The following is a 16,083-nucleotide window of genomic DNA, read 5'->3' on the forward strand; positions in this document are numbered from 1 at the left end:
TCAGGTATGATATCCAATTGAGAAAACTTGCGCAAATTTGCGCCATTTTAAGTTATTTAAATTTAAAGTGCCAAGTACGAGTATTTACAATCTTTCCAACCAGCATAACTTGTTGATATATCTGTAAAAGTTAATATATTAGTATAAAACTTAATATAAAATGAAAAAAGAAGGATGTAAAACACTAATACGTTTTTACTTAATAATGGATCCGGGATTATAATTTGTCAAAGTTTCGGTTACAAGCGACTAGATCAATGTAGCCTACTTTTGAAAGATCTACTTTTCCATTTATTTAAACGGAGCTGAAGATTAAAAACAGCATTCTTTATTCTAAAATTTATGAATCTTGGCCAGCTTTTCATGAAAAAGCAGCGCTGGCGTCGCATCGCTTTGCGCCATGCTTACAAGAAAAGGAAGACTGTTTACGCGGCATTAAAACAAACCTTATTATCCTTAATTTTAATTTAACATTAATTTATTATTGTTATTTCTGCCAATGTATTCTAACTATGTTGTCCTATAAACCTAGAAATCCTATTTCATAAAAAATTCATAACAATTAGATATTTTTAATATGCATGTCGATCATATTGGATCTGCCATTTTGAGTTTTGCAATTCTGATACTAGATTCGTAATTTTAGGCCCAAATAGCTCTTAAATACCAAGTTTCATGAAAATCTCATAACTTTGTAATATATATGTCGGCCATATTGGATCCGCCATTTTGAATTTTGAAGATCTTCTAATTTTGGCCAGGTTTTTGGCCATCCGGAACACTGTGTGACGGTCCGTGTCGTATAGTCTGAATCGACCTTTAATCGTAACGAAAGGAAACGAACGAAAAAGTTGCTTAATCGCGACAGAAAAGATTCGCGTTGCGTCACGTAATTCCCAGACAGTAATTATTAAGTCGAATGTTTCTTTTCCACGGAAAGATAAAGGCGAAATGTATTTCTCCAAGTCTGAATAGACGCAAAATAGAAAAGGCGGGACGGGAAATCGGACATGGTTTTATTTCTGGTCCGAGTTCTATCTGTATAATGTACAGTGGGTGTAGAAAGTATTCGTACACCGATCAATTTCCAAAATAACTATGTAGAATTGTAATTTATTAATTTATTTTTTATAACCAATGACATTCTACATATTCTCGGAAATCTCTAGAATAGATAGATTGCAAAAAAAAAGTAGCTATTTATGTAAGTTGCGAAATTAACAAGAAAAAAACAATTAATCGGTAGAAATATTGAAGCAATAAGTATTCACGCAACTGTTCAATTTTTAAAACTTGATTAAAAAAAGAGAAATTTACATTAATTTACAAGTATATAGTACCTCCTTCGTGGGATTTCCTTTTGATTTTAACTTTTGAAATTAACTAAATTATTAGTTACTCGAAGTGAGATCTTCTTCCATTTCTCTATTATAGCCATTTTTAAAAGTACTTTACTGGAAATTTGATGTTTTCTAACTCGTACGGAGCAATAAACTAATGTGTTTACGTTACAAACTCTACTGTAAATGGTTCGTCATAAGAATCGTACAAATACTTATTGCTTCTATACTTTTACCCACTTTTCGCACTTTTTTTGTTAATTTCACAAACTATATAAACTAGTAAATGTTGTTTGGACTATATCTATCTTAGAGACTTCCGAGAATATGTAAAATATCATTGGTTATAGAAAAAGAAGTGAATAAACTACAATTTCACACAACAGTTTTTTGGGGAAATTGATCGGTGTACGAATACATTCTACACCCACTGTATGCGAGTTACGTCCACGCGCAACCGTAAATTATATTTGGCGTACTTGTGACGGTTACTGTGTACGCGTGAACGATATTGCGGTAACGCGTCTGGAACTGCTACGTTTGGTGTAAATTATGACTTGTGTCGTAGCGAGTACGGGTATGTACTATGTAGATTAGATGGTAATGTATATTATGATAGATCGTGAATGCAGTGGAGGCAGGTCGAAGCAGCGTATCGAATCGGTCGATGTTCGATCAGTCGAAAAAGTAGAATCTGTACGCGCTAGTCATGGTTCTCGTCCTCGATAGCATTTTTATACGACGCAGTCGATAATATCGACTCGATATGCGACACTGACAATAAGTTATTCTCTATGAAATTATGGATATCGCGGAACTGGGTTACGGAGACAAGTTTCCGTCCTACGCTTTTTCTCCCTCGATTACATTTTCACGGTGGGTTCCTCGTATATACATGTATATATGTACGTCGGATCGTTTGGATAATCGAAGCGTCGACGTCGGCGCCGGCGCACGAGTTAAAGCAAGGACCGCCATCTTCGCAGATCGACTCATGGCGATGACTTTCGATCGAAAATAAAAAAACGCCGATGGTAATGCTCTTGCTCACCCGTAAATAGATGGCTGCGTTGAAGACTACCAGAGCTAGGAAGGGAAACAAATAGCAAATAAAAAAGTACATCCAGTGAACGTAGAGAGTCACGTACAGATCGTTCCTTCTCAGCTCTGCTGGATATAAACAATACACCGTCACGTTGTACTTCCAATGAACTTCCGTGTAGGTGACTATTTCCCAGAATCTGCGGACAGCGAAAAATATAAACGTCCTTTACTAATATCCCGTAATAATCGTTGGCGAACTACGTGTATCGTGTGGATTAATGTATCGTAGAAAAAGTGAGTGAGAGAGAAAGAGAGCACTCACTTCGGCAGATTGTAAATAAGGGAAAATACCACGATAATCAGGACCGCCAGTTGAGCTCTTCCGTATGTACAAAAAGATCTCGCTTTCAAGGGGTGACAGACCGCTATATACCTTTCCAGCGTTACCGTTAACGTCAAATACACCGTCGCTATTTGTGCTATGCACGACAAGGGGTACAAGAATCGAACGATCTTTGGATAGACGATGAACTTGTAGTCGAACAGTAAGCCGGTGTACGGATAAATCGCAGGCAAACCGTAAATCAGCATCTGAAAAAGGACAAATTTTTGTTACGAGCCATAAACCAACGAGCGATTAGCGATTAGCGATTAGTCAACGAAACGAGGAAACAACGATCGGGTAAACTTTGCGATCGGTCGGTGCGTCGTTTGTTAATTCATAAGAAAATGTTCGAGTACTTATTGTTAGACGAATCGATCTTTTCCACCTTTCATTTACAATTCCACGCTCTCGCGACTTAAAACGCCACCGCGGTCAACCCTTTTAAGGCACTCTCGGCCGAGCTAGCAAGAAACAAAAGCTGGTAGTGTTCGCGTAAATTTGTCGAAGCTATACGTAAAGTCGACGCGACCTCTTCCAGGAACCACAAACTAGGAGCCAGAATCCGTGTCTAGCTACTTTTACGTATTACAGTAAAGTTTCCACAAATGCACAAATTTCTCTCTCATAAATGCCTTGAAACCATCCTCATCACTGGGGGGTATACCCCTTGGGGAGTCAATGAGTTTGATCGCTGAGCAGTGTTTACATGATCGTACAGTGACTCACGAAAGTATTTGAACACTTAGTACGAAATATTTTACTAATTATAATAGGTATATTATATAACATTTACTGAAATATTATTGACACTGTAAGGACGTACGACTCTGCAGATTATATAGGTAAAGTTTCAAACAAATCGAAATATGTAAACAATAGATTTGAATTATTTCTTGTAAACATAGAGATTGCTGAAGCCACAAAAGTACTTGAACAGGTAATTTTTAAATCTTTAATATTTAGTAGGTCCGCCTTTGGCACGAATAACATCCTGTAAGCGAGTACGCATACTGTTTACTAACTTTTCTGTAATACTTGGCGAAATAGAATTCCAAACTTGGAGTATTTTTTCCTTTAAACATGCCGTGGATGTTATATTAAATTTTTGTAATTCTTTCGCCATTATTGCCCATAGGTGTTCAATCGGGTTAATATCAGGGCTTTGTGGTGGTGTAACTAGCATGTGGGAGGTATTATATATAACCCTAATTCCCTAACAATTTTTGCAGTGTGCTTAGGATCATTATCCTGCTGAAAGTAAAAGTCTTCGTATATACCTAATTTTCTTGCACTTTCCTTTAAATTTTGTTGTAAAATGTTCAAATATTTGTATTTATTCATTGTTCCTTCTATGAAGATCAAATTCTCGGTGCCGTTTGCCGCCATACACCCCCAAATCATAACTGACCCATCCCCATGTTTCACTGTAGCACATAAGTTCTTTGATTCCATCTCTGTATTTACTTGTCTCTAAACGAAATTCCGTCCGTTTGACCCAAAAACGTTAAATTTTGATTCATCTGAAACTATCACTTTATTCCAGAATGCATTATCTTTACTAATACATTCTTTGGCGAACTTCAATCTTTTCCTTTTATTAGTATCACTAATATATGGTTTCTTTCTAGGAACCCTGGCATGATAATCATTTTCACGTAGCACTCTTCTACATAATTCTGAATGCACATCTTTATTATAATTCTGTATAACTACTGTTGCAAGTTTTGTAGCAGAAAGCTTTGGATTTTTTTTATTTCGCGGAGCAAAGCTCTTTCTTCCCTTTCGGTTAATTTCTTTGTTCGGCCTGAACGGTATTTATTTTTTAAAGTTCCTTCGGATTTCGATTTTTTAATAATATAACGTGTCGTAGATCTACTTATATTTAATAATTTACTTATTTCACCGTACGTCTTTCCTTCTTTACGCCACTCGACAATTAATTTTCTATTACTTTCAGGAATTTCAGTTGTTTTTAGACACATGATCAATATCGTACTATTTCACAATGAATGCTAGACTCAGACTGACAAATGTATGTACGATGATGACTAACAACAATCAATGTTTACATTTAGTGACCGAAAAAACTAAGTTTTCATTGATTCTTGGAACTCACTCTTGTGTGTTCAAATACTTTTGTGGCTTCAGCAATCTCTATGTTTACAAGAAATAATTCAAATTTATTGTTTACATATATCGATTTGTTTGAAACTTTACCTATATAATCTGCAGAGTCGTACCTCCTTACAGTGTTAATAATATTTCAGTAAATGTTATATATTGGGTTGTCCAGAAAGTTCGTGCCAATTTTTAAGAAACATTCAAAGACACGTTTGAATTTCGATATATATTTATCGAATTATATATGTACCATTTTGTTCCACAATTTTTCCACCTTTTAAGGGATGTCCGCATGTTATTTGTTTTCAACCATTTCGATATATTCAGACATGCATCGCCTACTAAAAATCGGCATGGACTTTCCAGACAATCCGATAATATACCTATTATAATTAATAAAGTACTATTTCGTACTAAGTGTTCAAATACTTTCGTGAGTTACTGTATATTCTCTGATTTTTGCCGACAAGCTCCGAACGTAGAGAAAGACAGCGAATAAAGGAAGAGGACGGAGCGAAAAAATCGAGGCATGTCGGTGAAACAATGAAATGCAACGATGAAACGTTCTTATTATTAATTTTCTTGTGAAACTTTTACCACCATATTCCTGACATTTTTCTGATTAGAATGAAACCAAAAACACGACGTAATTCGCAACATATTTACTTGTAACAACTTATTATGTATCATGTATCGTACACTAATTAAAAAAAAAAAATACATGGCAAATATCGTCCGAATTATATCGTGTTTGGTCTCATTCTAATCAGAAAAATGTCAGGAATATGGTGGTAAAAGTTTCACAAGAAAATTAATAATAAGAACGTTTCATCGTTGCATTTCATTGTTTCACCGACATGCCTCGATTTTTTCGCTCCGTCCTTTTCCTTTATTCGCTGTCTTTCTCTACGTTCGAAGCTTGTCGGCAAAAATCAGAGAATGTACGAACTCTACCACGAATGCACCAGTTCAGTCCCGAGTTTTAGCATTTATCGAGACTTTACCGGAGTAGATAAATGGTTCCAACTAGAGACGGCGTGAACTGCTACTGTTGAATCACTCACGTGAGTGATTTAATCACGTTCATTCTCAATCACGATGATTTTTCACAGTGATCCGTGATTCTTCGTGATCGCTTCTGATTGATAGAGAATATTCTTTTCACTTTTCACGAATTATGTTCTTGGATTATATACGTATTATAATATGGCCTAAAAGCAATACTAATATAATTTTAATACAATTTAAATTTGACGCATTTGTAATTTGTTGAATTTCCGCTAAGAGGAGCCAACGGGATACTAACAATAACAATTAACATGAACCGCTTCTGAAATCACTAACAGTGATTTTTCACGCCATCCCTAGTTCCAACTGTACAGTACAGCACTCGATTCGATCGCATTTTTTCAAATATATTATCCGAAGAGAGTCGAAAGCTTGAGCTATTCGAATGGGAAACACGAGCCAACAAACTTACCGAAATAACGATCAGCATCGTGTCGCATCTCGCTAGGCCAATTAGAAGATAATTGATCGACGATTTCATCTGCGGTCTCGAAAGAATGATCATCGAGATCGCATTGCCGAATATGCCGAAAATACCAATCAAGTTGACTAGCACGCCGCAGATGATGAAATTAAAGAGACCGTCCGAATTGATTTCCTGTTTACATTCGAGCGGTCCTCCCACGTTATCGTTGTCCGACAAGTTTTCCGATAATTGACCAGCATCGTAGTAACTGGTTCCATTGAAGAGTTCGTAGCTCGTTTCCATCGTTTCGTTTCTTTATTTGCTCCTTCATCGGTATCCTCCGCCGGTATCGGGCCGCGCCGCGCAGCGCCGCGCCGTCCTCTCTCGCTATCACGTCACCATTTTTATCCTCGATAACGTTCGTTTGCGAGTAGCGTAATACCTACACCTCGATACTAGATACTAGATGCTAGATGCTAGATGCCAGATGCTCGAGATACTTCTCGCAAAGAGGACACTTTTTGCTCCGCAAACAATTTACTCGAACAGCGCGTTTAATTTTAACCTTTGTCGCACTGCCCTTCGATTTCATTCGAAAATTTTTACTACCTTGCAACTTTGCGCGAGCCGAAAGCGGACAGTTTCGGTACCATAATAACGAAACCACTTTATCTCGTCGATGCCCAAAACTGCTATCTCGCGTTCTGCGTTTCTGCTTTTTCGTACAGCGACAATGAACCAATTTCAATTCTCCCGATCCGGATGGAACTGACGGAGGTTGCCTGTACGTACATTTGCTACGTGACGCGTCGCGACGCGACGCGACGCGACGTCGACGCAACTGGTCACTCACTCCTGGTCTCCTAGTAATCTGCACTCTGGAATTTTTCTCTTGGGACCTTCCGGGAAGCTTACCAGATAGTATCTGCAATTTGAAAGAATCAAGTATTTTTACATTGGCCTATTGGAAATGAATCGCTCGGAATTGAACGCGAGTCCTCCTTGAAAATTTGACCCGTGAGAGAGACTTTGAGCCGTTCGACTCCTAGCCTAGCGTCGTTTGGTTATTTAACCCTTTGCACTCGAGGCCTTTTTTTCTGGTATCTACCAGCGACTCGAGATGTTTCTCAGCATTCTATTGCCATGAATTCTAAGCTATCTCGATTTGAGAATAAGCTCACCTTTACCTCACCGACAATCGTTATATTGACACTTCGAGTTCCAAAGAAATTAAACATAAAGAAACATTACTCCTGATAGATTTGCTTCGTGAAACCTAATGGTGACTGGGAATCACCTCTCAAGTGCAAAACGTTAAACTATTCGATAACTATTAGGTTCAAAGCTAACGAAAATAAACGCTTTAGTATTAAGAATTTCACCCTCTTTGATAAATTAACCCTTTGCACTCGAGGCCTTTTTTTCTGGTATCTACCAGCGACTCGAGATGTTTCTCAGCATTCTATTGCCATGAATTCTAAGCTATCTAGATTTGAGAGTAAGCTCACCTTTACCTCACCGACAATCATTTTATCGACACTTCGAGTTCCAAAGAAATTAAACCTAAAGAAACATTACTCCTGATAGATTTGCTTCGTGAAACCTAATGGTGACTGGGAATCACCTCTCAAGTGCAAAACGTTAAACTATTCGATAACTATTAGGTTCAAAGCTAACGAAAATAAACGCTTTAGTATTAAGAATTTCACCCTCTTTGATAAATTAACCCTTTGCACTCGAGGCCTTTTTTTCTGGTATCTACCAGCGACTCGAGATGTTTCTCAGCATTCTATTGCCATGAATTCTAAGCTATCTAGATTTGAGAATAAGCTCACCTTTACCTCGCAGATAATCATTTTATCGACACTTCGAGTTCCAAAGAAATTAAACGTAAAGAAACATTAGGTATCGTAGATTTGCTGCGTGAAACCTAATGGTGACTGAGAGTCACCTCTCGAGTCCAAAGAGTTAACCGGAGACGGCATGGCACGGATCGTATCACCGATGCTGTTGCATCCAATTCTAGCATTAACAAGTCTTTTGTAAGAGTTACCGTACGTAACAAGTCGTAGAAGCCATTGCGCATCTGGCAAGATTTTTCGGTCTTACCGGAACATAACGAACACGATCGCGAACGCGTTATGCGAACTTACATATGCTTGTAAGAGATGTAAACACCGTACGTCGACTTTACTTTGATAAACAGAAGAGTCGAACCGGGACGGAGAAGCTATGCGTAAATAATACTGACTATCGAAGCACGGATCAGTGTCGGTGTTTCGCGGTGATGACGAGACTGTGATTTACGTTTGTGGAATTTCCAAGTTTTACGCTAGCCATTGTTTTCCGTGAAATGAAATTGGAGCGGGAATCAACGACACCATTCGTAAGTTAAAATAATATATTCAAATAATAAATGGATATTTAAAGAAACGATAAAATACTGTAAATATTGGACAATTGGAAATTTAGCCATCCACCTGTATGTCTCTTCCTCGAGTGTGTCAGGTCGGTAGACATTGTACAGAATTAATTACCGGAAATATGTTGACGAGTTTAAATATCCTCGCCGATATACAGTGGGTGTAGAAAGTATTCGTACACCGATCAATTTCCAAAATAACTATGTAGAATTGTAATCTATTAACTTATTTTTGATAAACAATGACATTCTACATATTCGCGGAAATCTCTAGAATAGATTGATTAAAAAAAAAAAAAGCTATTTATGTAAGTTGCGAAATTAACAAGAAAAAAACAATTAATCGATAGGAATGTTGAAGCAATGAGTATTCGCACAACTGTTTAATTTTTAAAATTTCATTAAAAAAAAAAAGAAATTTACATTAATTTACAAGTATACAATACTTCCTTCGTGCGATTTCCTTTTGATTTTATAATTATTGTAACCCTTCTAAGCATTAAATTAAATAAATTACTAGTTATTCGAAGTGGGATCTTCTTCAATTTCTCTATTATAGCCATTTTTAAAAGTACTTTACTGGAAATTTGATGTTTTCTAACTCGTACGGAGCAATAAACTAATGTGTTTACGTTACAAACTCTACTGTAAATGGTTCGTCATAAGAATCGTACAAATACTTATTGCTTCTATACTTTTACCCACTTTTCGCACTTTTTTTGGTAATTTCACAAATTATATTAACTAGTAAATTATATTAACTAGTATTAACTAGTAAATTTGGACTATATCTATCTTAGAGACTTCCGAGAATCTGTAAAATATCATTGATTATAAAAAAAGAAGTGAATAAACTACAATTTCACACAAATTTTTGGGAGAAATTGATCGGTATACGAATACGTACTACACACACTGTACATTATACACGGTCTGTCTAAAAAGAAACCGAACTTTTGCTATAAAAAGAAAAAAGTACAAGTTTTTACACACACGTTTATTCACTCAAAATAATCTCCCTCTGCGTGTAGACCGCGTAATTAACATTTCGAAGGACCTTTGCAGCTCTTGTTTTGGTAGCCCGTTTAGTACGGCGGTTACAGCGGTCTGAATCTCCGAAATATTGCTATAATGTGTCCCTTTCATTGGAATTGGCTTTGTAGCTTTGATCATTCACCCTACTTTTCTGATCTGTCTCCCTGCGATTATTTTCTTTTCCCAAAATTGAAAATTCTAATGAAAGGGACACATTATAACAACATTTCGGAGATTCAGGCCGCTGTAACCGCCATACTAAACGGGCTACCAAAACAGGAGCTGCAAAGGTCCTTCGAAATGTTAATTACGCGGTCTATACGGTGTATTGACGCAGAGGGAAATTATTTTGAGTAAATAAACGTGTGTGTAAAAACTTTACTTGTACTTTTTTCTTTTAATAACAAAAGTTCGGTTTATTTTTAGACAGACCGTGTATATGTATAGTAGCCCAGAGGTTTCTGGTCCTCTGAGCTAATCGTGGATGCTGAATTCGATCGCACCGTTCGATTCCATGCCATTTACGTGCCTTTTCGTGCGTTGATTGACACGTTTCGAACCGTCGTTAATTTGTCCACTCCTAATTTCCGTTTCGCCCATTCTGTACGCGAGCCGTACATGTTTTCCCTCTGTGACTCTACGTGCGTATATTGCTACGTATGTATATCGATTTAACGCATCGGTGTACCTTTGTCGAGGATCGTACCTGTCGCGTATCGTTTAAATTCGAACCGAACCGGTTGGAATACAGTTGCTCGCAAAACTATTTCAACGCTTGCAACACAAATTGTTAATGTTAGAAAAGTAGTAGTAGGTAAATGGCTGAAACAGACCATGTGTTTAGTTTCTGCGTGCTCCCTCTCTGAACGGAGGTTTTGCCAGAGGACTTTGTTTAAGAAAACAGGACCGTCAACGGTGTCCTCGCGACTGTGATTTTCTGACATGGTTCGGAGCTGTATAAACTTTCGTTGAGTAAAGACGTACAGAATAGAGTAGTTTTCTAGCTACATATCGTGTCATTATTCGCACGCTCTATACCGTGTCTTGACCTTCTAAAAACTGAACTAACATTAACGTATAAAATGTGCACTCTAGTTTTCAAAGTACAGTCGAGTACCCGTTATAAGCCTGGTCCAGGGGACGTAGGAGAAATTTTTCTCAGAATTTCAGCGTCACCACTACCGCGCAGTTTATTTTTTTCATAGTTTCAAACGTTATATTTACGTTTAGTATCGATTTAATTATTTGCCGCAAAGTATATACTGTGTGTGTTCTTTTTTCTATTGTTCTATTATATTAATAATAACAGTAATAATAAATTTTATCTTCATGCGTACTTTTATAGATTACTTGCAATTTGCTTGTAACGTCTTTTCGATAAGTTACATTTCATTTAACGAATCATGATTGCATTCCTGTATGTACTTAGTTTATAATTTTGACAGTACATCGATCAATTTCCCAAAAAACTTTTGTATGAGATTGTAGTTTATTGACTCCTTTTTTTTTATAATCAATGATATTCTACATATTCTCGGAAATCTCTAGAATATAGTTCAAACAACAATTACTAGTTTATATAATTTGCGAAATTAACAAGAAAATACGAAAAATTGGTAGAATTATAGAAGCAATAAGTATTCGCACGATTCTTGTGACGAACAATTTACAGTAGAATTTGTAACATAAGCACATCAGTTTATTGTTTCGTGGGAATTAGAAAACATCAAATTTCCAGTAAAAAAAGACTTAAAAGTGCTGTAATAAAGGAATGAAAGAAGATCTCATCCCGAATAACATCGACATTTATGATAGTTAATTTAATGTCTAGAAGAGTTGCAGTAATTATAAAATCAAAAGGAAATCCCACGAAGTATTAATTATTTATAAATTAATATAAATTTCGTTCTTTTCTAAAATGAGGTTTTAAAAATTTAACACTTGTACGAATACTTATTGCTTCTGTATTTCTATCGATTTATTGTTTTTTCTTGTTGATTTCTCACTTATACAAAATTCCTAATCTTTTCGTAATGTATCTATTCTAGAGATTTCCAAGAATATGTAGAATATCATTGTTTATAAAAACAAAAGTTAATAAATTACAATTTCACATAGGTCTTTTGGAAATTGATCGGTGTACGAGTACTTTCTACACCCACTGTATGTATACTGTTATCAATGCGAGATACGAGCATACGAGCATACGAGTCTCGAGGAACGTATAAGTAAAATTAACCGAAAATCCGATTCCAAGATTTCAAATCCAAATGCAACCGCATCAACGAGCGACTGTCTTGCGATTTTGCGCAATCGGCTAATCGCAAACGTACGGATGATTCGGTCTTTACTTTGGAAAAAAGAAAGTAACGAGAATCGGAAAAGAGGGTGCCGCAGCGAGCGAAAGTTTAATTGGGAACATTTACGTTCCTAATTAAACTTTTACGGAAGCAGCCGTCGCCGGTTGAGTTTCATTGTAGCAAACTTTCCGTTTCCTGTCTCCGATAAATTGTTTCGAGCAGTAAATCGTTTAAATGTTTGCACCTATCGTACATGATCGAAACGTTTGCGCGTTAGTCGGTGTCGGGGTCGTTCGAAACAAACTCGAAAACTAATTTTCCTGTTCGGCACGCCCCTATTCATTCGTTAACGAAGCCACTTGTTCGTCTCTTTAGAGATTTTTTTTCAATCAAACAAACGCCCTCGATTACGATTACGAATCACTTTCGAACGGCGCATTCAATTTGAACGCGCGTTATATTCGACCATGTGCGAGGACAAAGCCGGAAAAAGAGCTGCAAGGGCGAAAAGTTTCGCGGACCATTTTACTTCTACGCGGTGATTTATGAAACCCGGAGTCAGCTCGAATTGCGAGGGGCGGTATGCAATTTCCCCCAACGCGTCCTGAAATTGTTCTTTGAACCAGTCCCTCTCGTCCATTAGTTGCCGCGCACGGAAATATATTTCGTTGGTAGGTAGTCGCAGCTCTCCGATTCTGTTCGAATAAATGACGAGTGAATGACGAACAAAAATTCTGTCGCAAATATATCTTATACATTACACATTACGCAGGTACGTTACGTTAGAGTTACAATTGTTTACGTGGAATTACCGTGGTCGTGTTTGCGAATCGGTTCCCAGAATTTTTTTAATTGGTAATTGTTGGATACTTCGGGCCCTTGGCGACTCGAAGTCTAACAAGGGAAGGCTCAGAAGTGATTACTCACCGATTGCATTGAAATTTGGTAGAGTCTACATTCCCAGACAAAAAGATAGCACATCTGTGCTATCTTCAATATCTCGTGTTAAGATTATGCTAGCGTGGAAATTCTGAGTTAAATGTAAAACGTACGTTCTACGAATATGTAAACATAACATCATACATTGACTTTACTTCAATGAGTTCCCTTAGTTCGGAGAGAAATACATAATCCGACGCAGACAAAATGATAGCACACTTGAACTAGGTTTACATATTCTTTAATGCTCCGTGAATTTGCATGGAGTTATTACGTTCAATTTCTAGAGCTTTGTTATATCGCTATCCTCGTAATGGGTCGTGACAAAAAGCTTAGTGAAAGTGACATTGGTGTAATATTAGCTCTGCGGAAACAAAAGTTATCCATTACTCAAATTCCAAAAGAAATTAGTCGCACTTGAAGAGTTATTGTACAATTTGCTGAAATATACAAGTGCATATGGAAAAAATAAAAGTACAGGAAGGCCAGCAGCATTATCTGAACGCGATACACGAGCAATAATACGTGCTGCTTCCAATTCTCGTGCTACTGCGAGAGAGATCGCTAAGAAAGCTGGCGTAGAAACAAATATGCAAAATGTTCGCCATGAAGACTCCAGACTAGGCATTATAAATCGGGCTAGATTAATGGCGAAACCATCACTAAACGCAAGACACAAGGAGACACGGTTGTTATTTGCAAATGCACATGTACTTTGGAAGAAGACTTGGAGAAAAGTCATCTTTACGGATGCGAAACGGTTCACCCTTGATGGCCCAGACGGATGTACGTATTATTATTACGATGTTCGTAAACAACCGCTAACAAAAATCGACGTCAAAAGCGTGGAGATGGAGTAATATGGTCTGGGCTGTTAACGGATATCAAGGGAAAACAGAAATTAAGTTTATTCAGAGCAAAATGAATAGCATTCGTTACCTTAAACTAATAAAAAATCAAATTTATACGTATGCAGAACGCACTGCTGTTACACCATATATATCTCAGCAAGATAATGCTGCAACACATGCTGCTAAAATTATTAAGGAATATTTTTTTAAGGAGAATATTTCCACTCGTCAATGGCCAGCGCGCGCACCCGACCATAATATCATCAAAAATTGCTGGGCAATGCTTTTGCAAGCAGTGTATGCTGAAGGCCGACGATTTTCAAATATAAATGAATTAAAAACTTGCGTTATAACCGAATGGGAAAATTTAACACAAATAAAAATTAAATAACTATATATGTAATTCTTTACCTTAAAGGATGGTGGAAATTACAGAAAACAAAGGGGGTTTTACGCATTATTAGAAAAATATAGTTTTGTATATATATTATTCTAAGAAATATGTATACTTTTGTTGTGGTAGTGGTGTTATATGAAATATATATCTTTATTTTTCAAGTATGCTATCATTTCGTCTGGGTTGAATTACGTGCTTCTCTTCGAATTAAGAGAAATCATTGAAGTAAAGTCAATCTATGTTATATTTACATATTCGTAGAAGGTACGTTTTACATATAACTCACGAGTTTTCACGCTAGCATAATCTTAACACGAGATATTAAAGATAGCACAGGTGTGCGAGTGTTGGGAGGGTCGGGAGTTTTGTCTGGGAGTGTATATCTAGAATGCATTATAATATTCAATAAAGTTATTGTTATAGTAATCTGCTGCTAATACAAGTAATAATAAAGTTTGCGTGACAGAGGCGGCACGTCACGTCGCGTCGCGTCACGTCGCGTCGCGTTCGGCATCGTTAGATCGACTTTGGTAAATCGGTCGCATCGCGTCGAGGTTGCTGGTCTCGTTGGTCTCGCAAAGTGGAGCAGCCAGGAAATGAGACGGTATTACTGTCACTTAGAAGTAATAACTTCCAAGTGTGAACAACATCTGGTGTCTTCTCTTTTGCGCAGCTATTACGAACTTTAGAATTGTGTCACCGATATATCGTGTACATTCGTAAAAGCGCGATGGTAATTTCATTCCGCCGTGGACCGTTCGCAAACGACACTTTCAACAAGTTCAATTTCGAGCATTCCCTGTTCCACGAACATTCACGGTTCGCTTTTGTTTTTCCGTTCGTCGATACTCGGATCGCTTGCTTTTTCCCTTACTTTGCTGACGCGAAGATGCAAGGTGTAAGGTAAGGCGGTGCCACGACGCGACTCGACGCGACGAAATCAAAACGCGGCAAGTGGTAACAGCCGGTTAAGATCAGACGGCGCGTCTCCTGGGCTGTGCTCAGGTTCGTCAGACCTGCCTACGTTTCGAATAACATTATCTATATAAATAAAATTGGAGTGTCTGTTTGTGATTTCGAAATAATGCTTTTTTTAAATCGATTAGTTTCAAAGCACTTTGAAACTACATAGTTGCATGCGACCGTGGATCTAGGTAAAACAAAGATAGCGGAGTAGGTAAAACAAAGAGCGCAAACGGTTTGCAACACTAATTTCAAATCGGTTGCGCCGTGTGCGATCGGTCTTATATGACTTTTCGCACTTTGCTAAAACCTAAACACGCTTCTGCGAAATTTTTGTCTGTTGTCTGTTTGTTCCGACTGATCTCCGGAACTACTGAACCGATTTTAAAAATTTGTTCAGTAATAGAAAGCTACACTATCCCTGAGTGATATAGGCTATGTTTTGTTTTGATAAAAATATGTTGCCAATTTGAAATCACCCTCTAGTGGGCCCCATACACGATACGATCTGTTGTACAACCCATCGTACGATACGTTGTACGATAAACCACTTCGACGGACACTTCGACCGTATGAATGAGATTCCATTGTCTGTGGCGGGTTCCCGCACGACGGTACGATCCGTTGTACAACGTGTTGTTCAACAGATCGTATCGTATGGGGGGTTTAATTAAAGCTAATGCCATATAACTCTTGTCTCTATTATTCACCTGTCAGCCACGACATTTTCATGAATGTTTCACGAATAAAAATGGACATTAGCAATAAATAAGTCTATAATTGATATACTAAGAAAATTATTCAACAATTAA

General features: G+C 37.4%; 2 protein-coding genes across 6 annotated transcripts in view; one reads left to right on the forward strand and one right to left on the reverse strand.

The window, feature by feature from the left end:
- The window catches only part of LOC128880802 (FMRFamide receptor-like), a 41,913-nt gene that overhangs the window by 6,445 nt on the left and 19,385 nt on the right, over positions 1–16,083 (reverse strand). For 4 of the 5 annotated variants that reach the window (XM_054131259.1, XM_054131257.1, XM_054131258.1 and 1 more), the window contains 3 exons: positions 6,371–7,289; positions 2,707–2,975; positions 2,392–2,581 (listed from right to left, as the gene is read on the reverse strand). In XM_054131259.1, the coding sequence (XP_053987234.1) occupies positions 2,392–2,581; positions 2,707–2,975; positions 6,371–6,667 (756 nt within the window). In that variant the 5' untranslated portion in view covers positions 6,668–7,289. Of the gene's footprint in view, positions 1–2,391; positions 2,582–2,706; positions 2,976–6,370; positions 7,290–8,517; positions 8,578–16,083 lie in introns of those variants that run through there. The other variant, XM_054131262.1, reaches the window with a different exon arrangement.
- Positions 8,571–16,083, forward strand: part of LOC128880801 (uncharacterized) — a 51,452-nt gene continuing 43,939 nt past the window's right edge. Inside the window, exon 1 of the mRNA XM_054131256.1 lies at positions 8,571–8,750. Coding sequence (XP_053987231.1) covers positions 8,718–8,750 — 33 coding nt within the window. The 5' untranslated portion in view covers positions 8,571–8,717. The remainder of the gene's footprint in view (positions 8,751–16,083) is intronic.

This window comes from Hylaeus volcanicus, chromosome 8 (assembly GCF_026283585.1).
Source record: "Hylaeus volcanicus isolate JK05 chromosome 8, UHH_iyHylVolc1.0_haploid, whole genome shotgun sequence".
Lineage (NCBI taxonomy): Eukaryota > Metazoa > Arthropoda > Insecta > Hymenoptera > Colletidae > Hylaeus > Hylaeus volcanicus.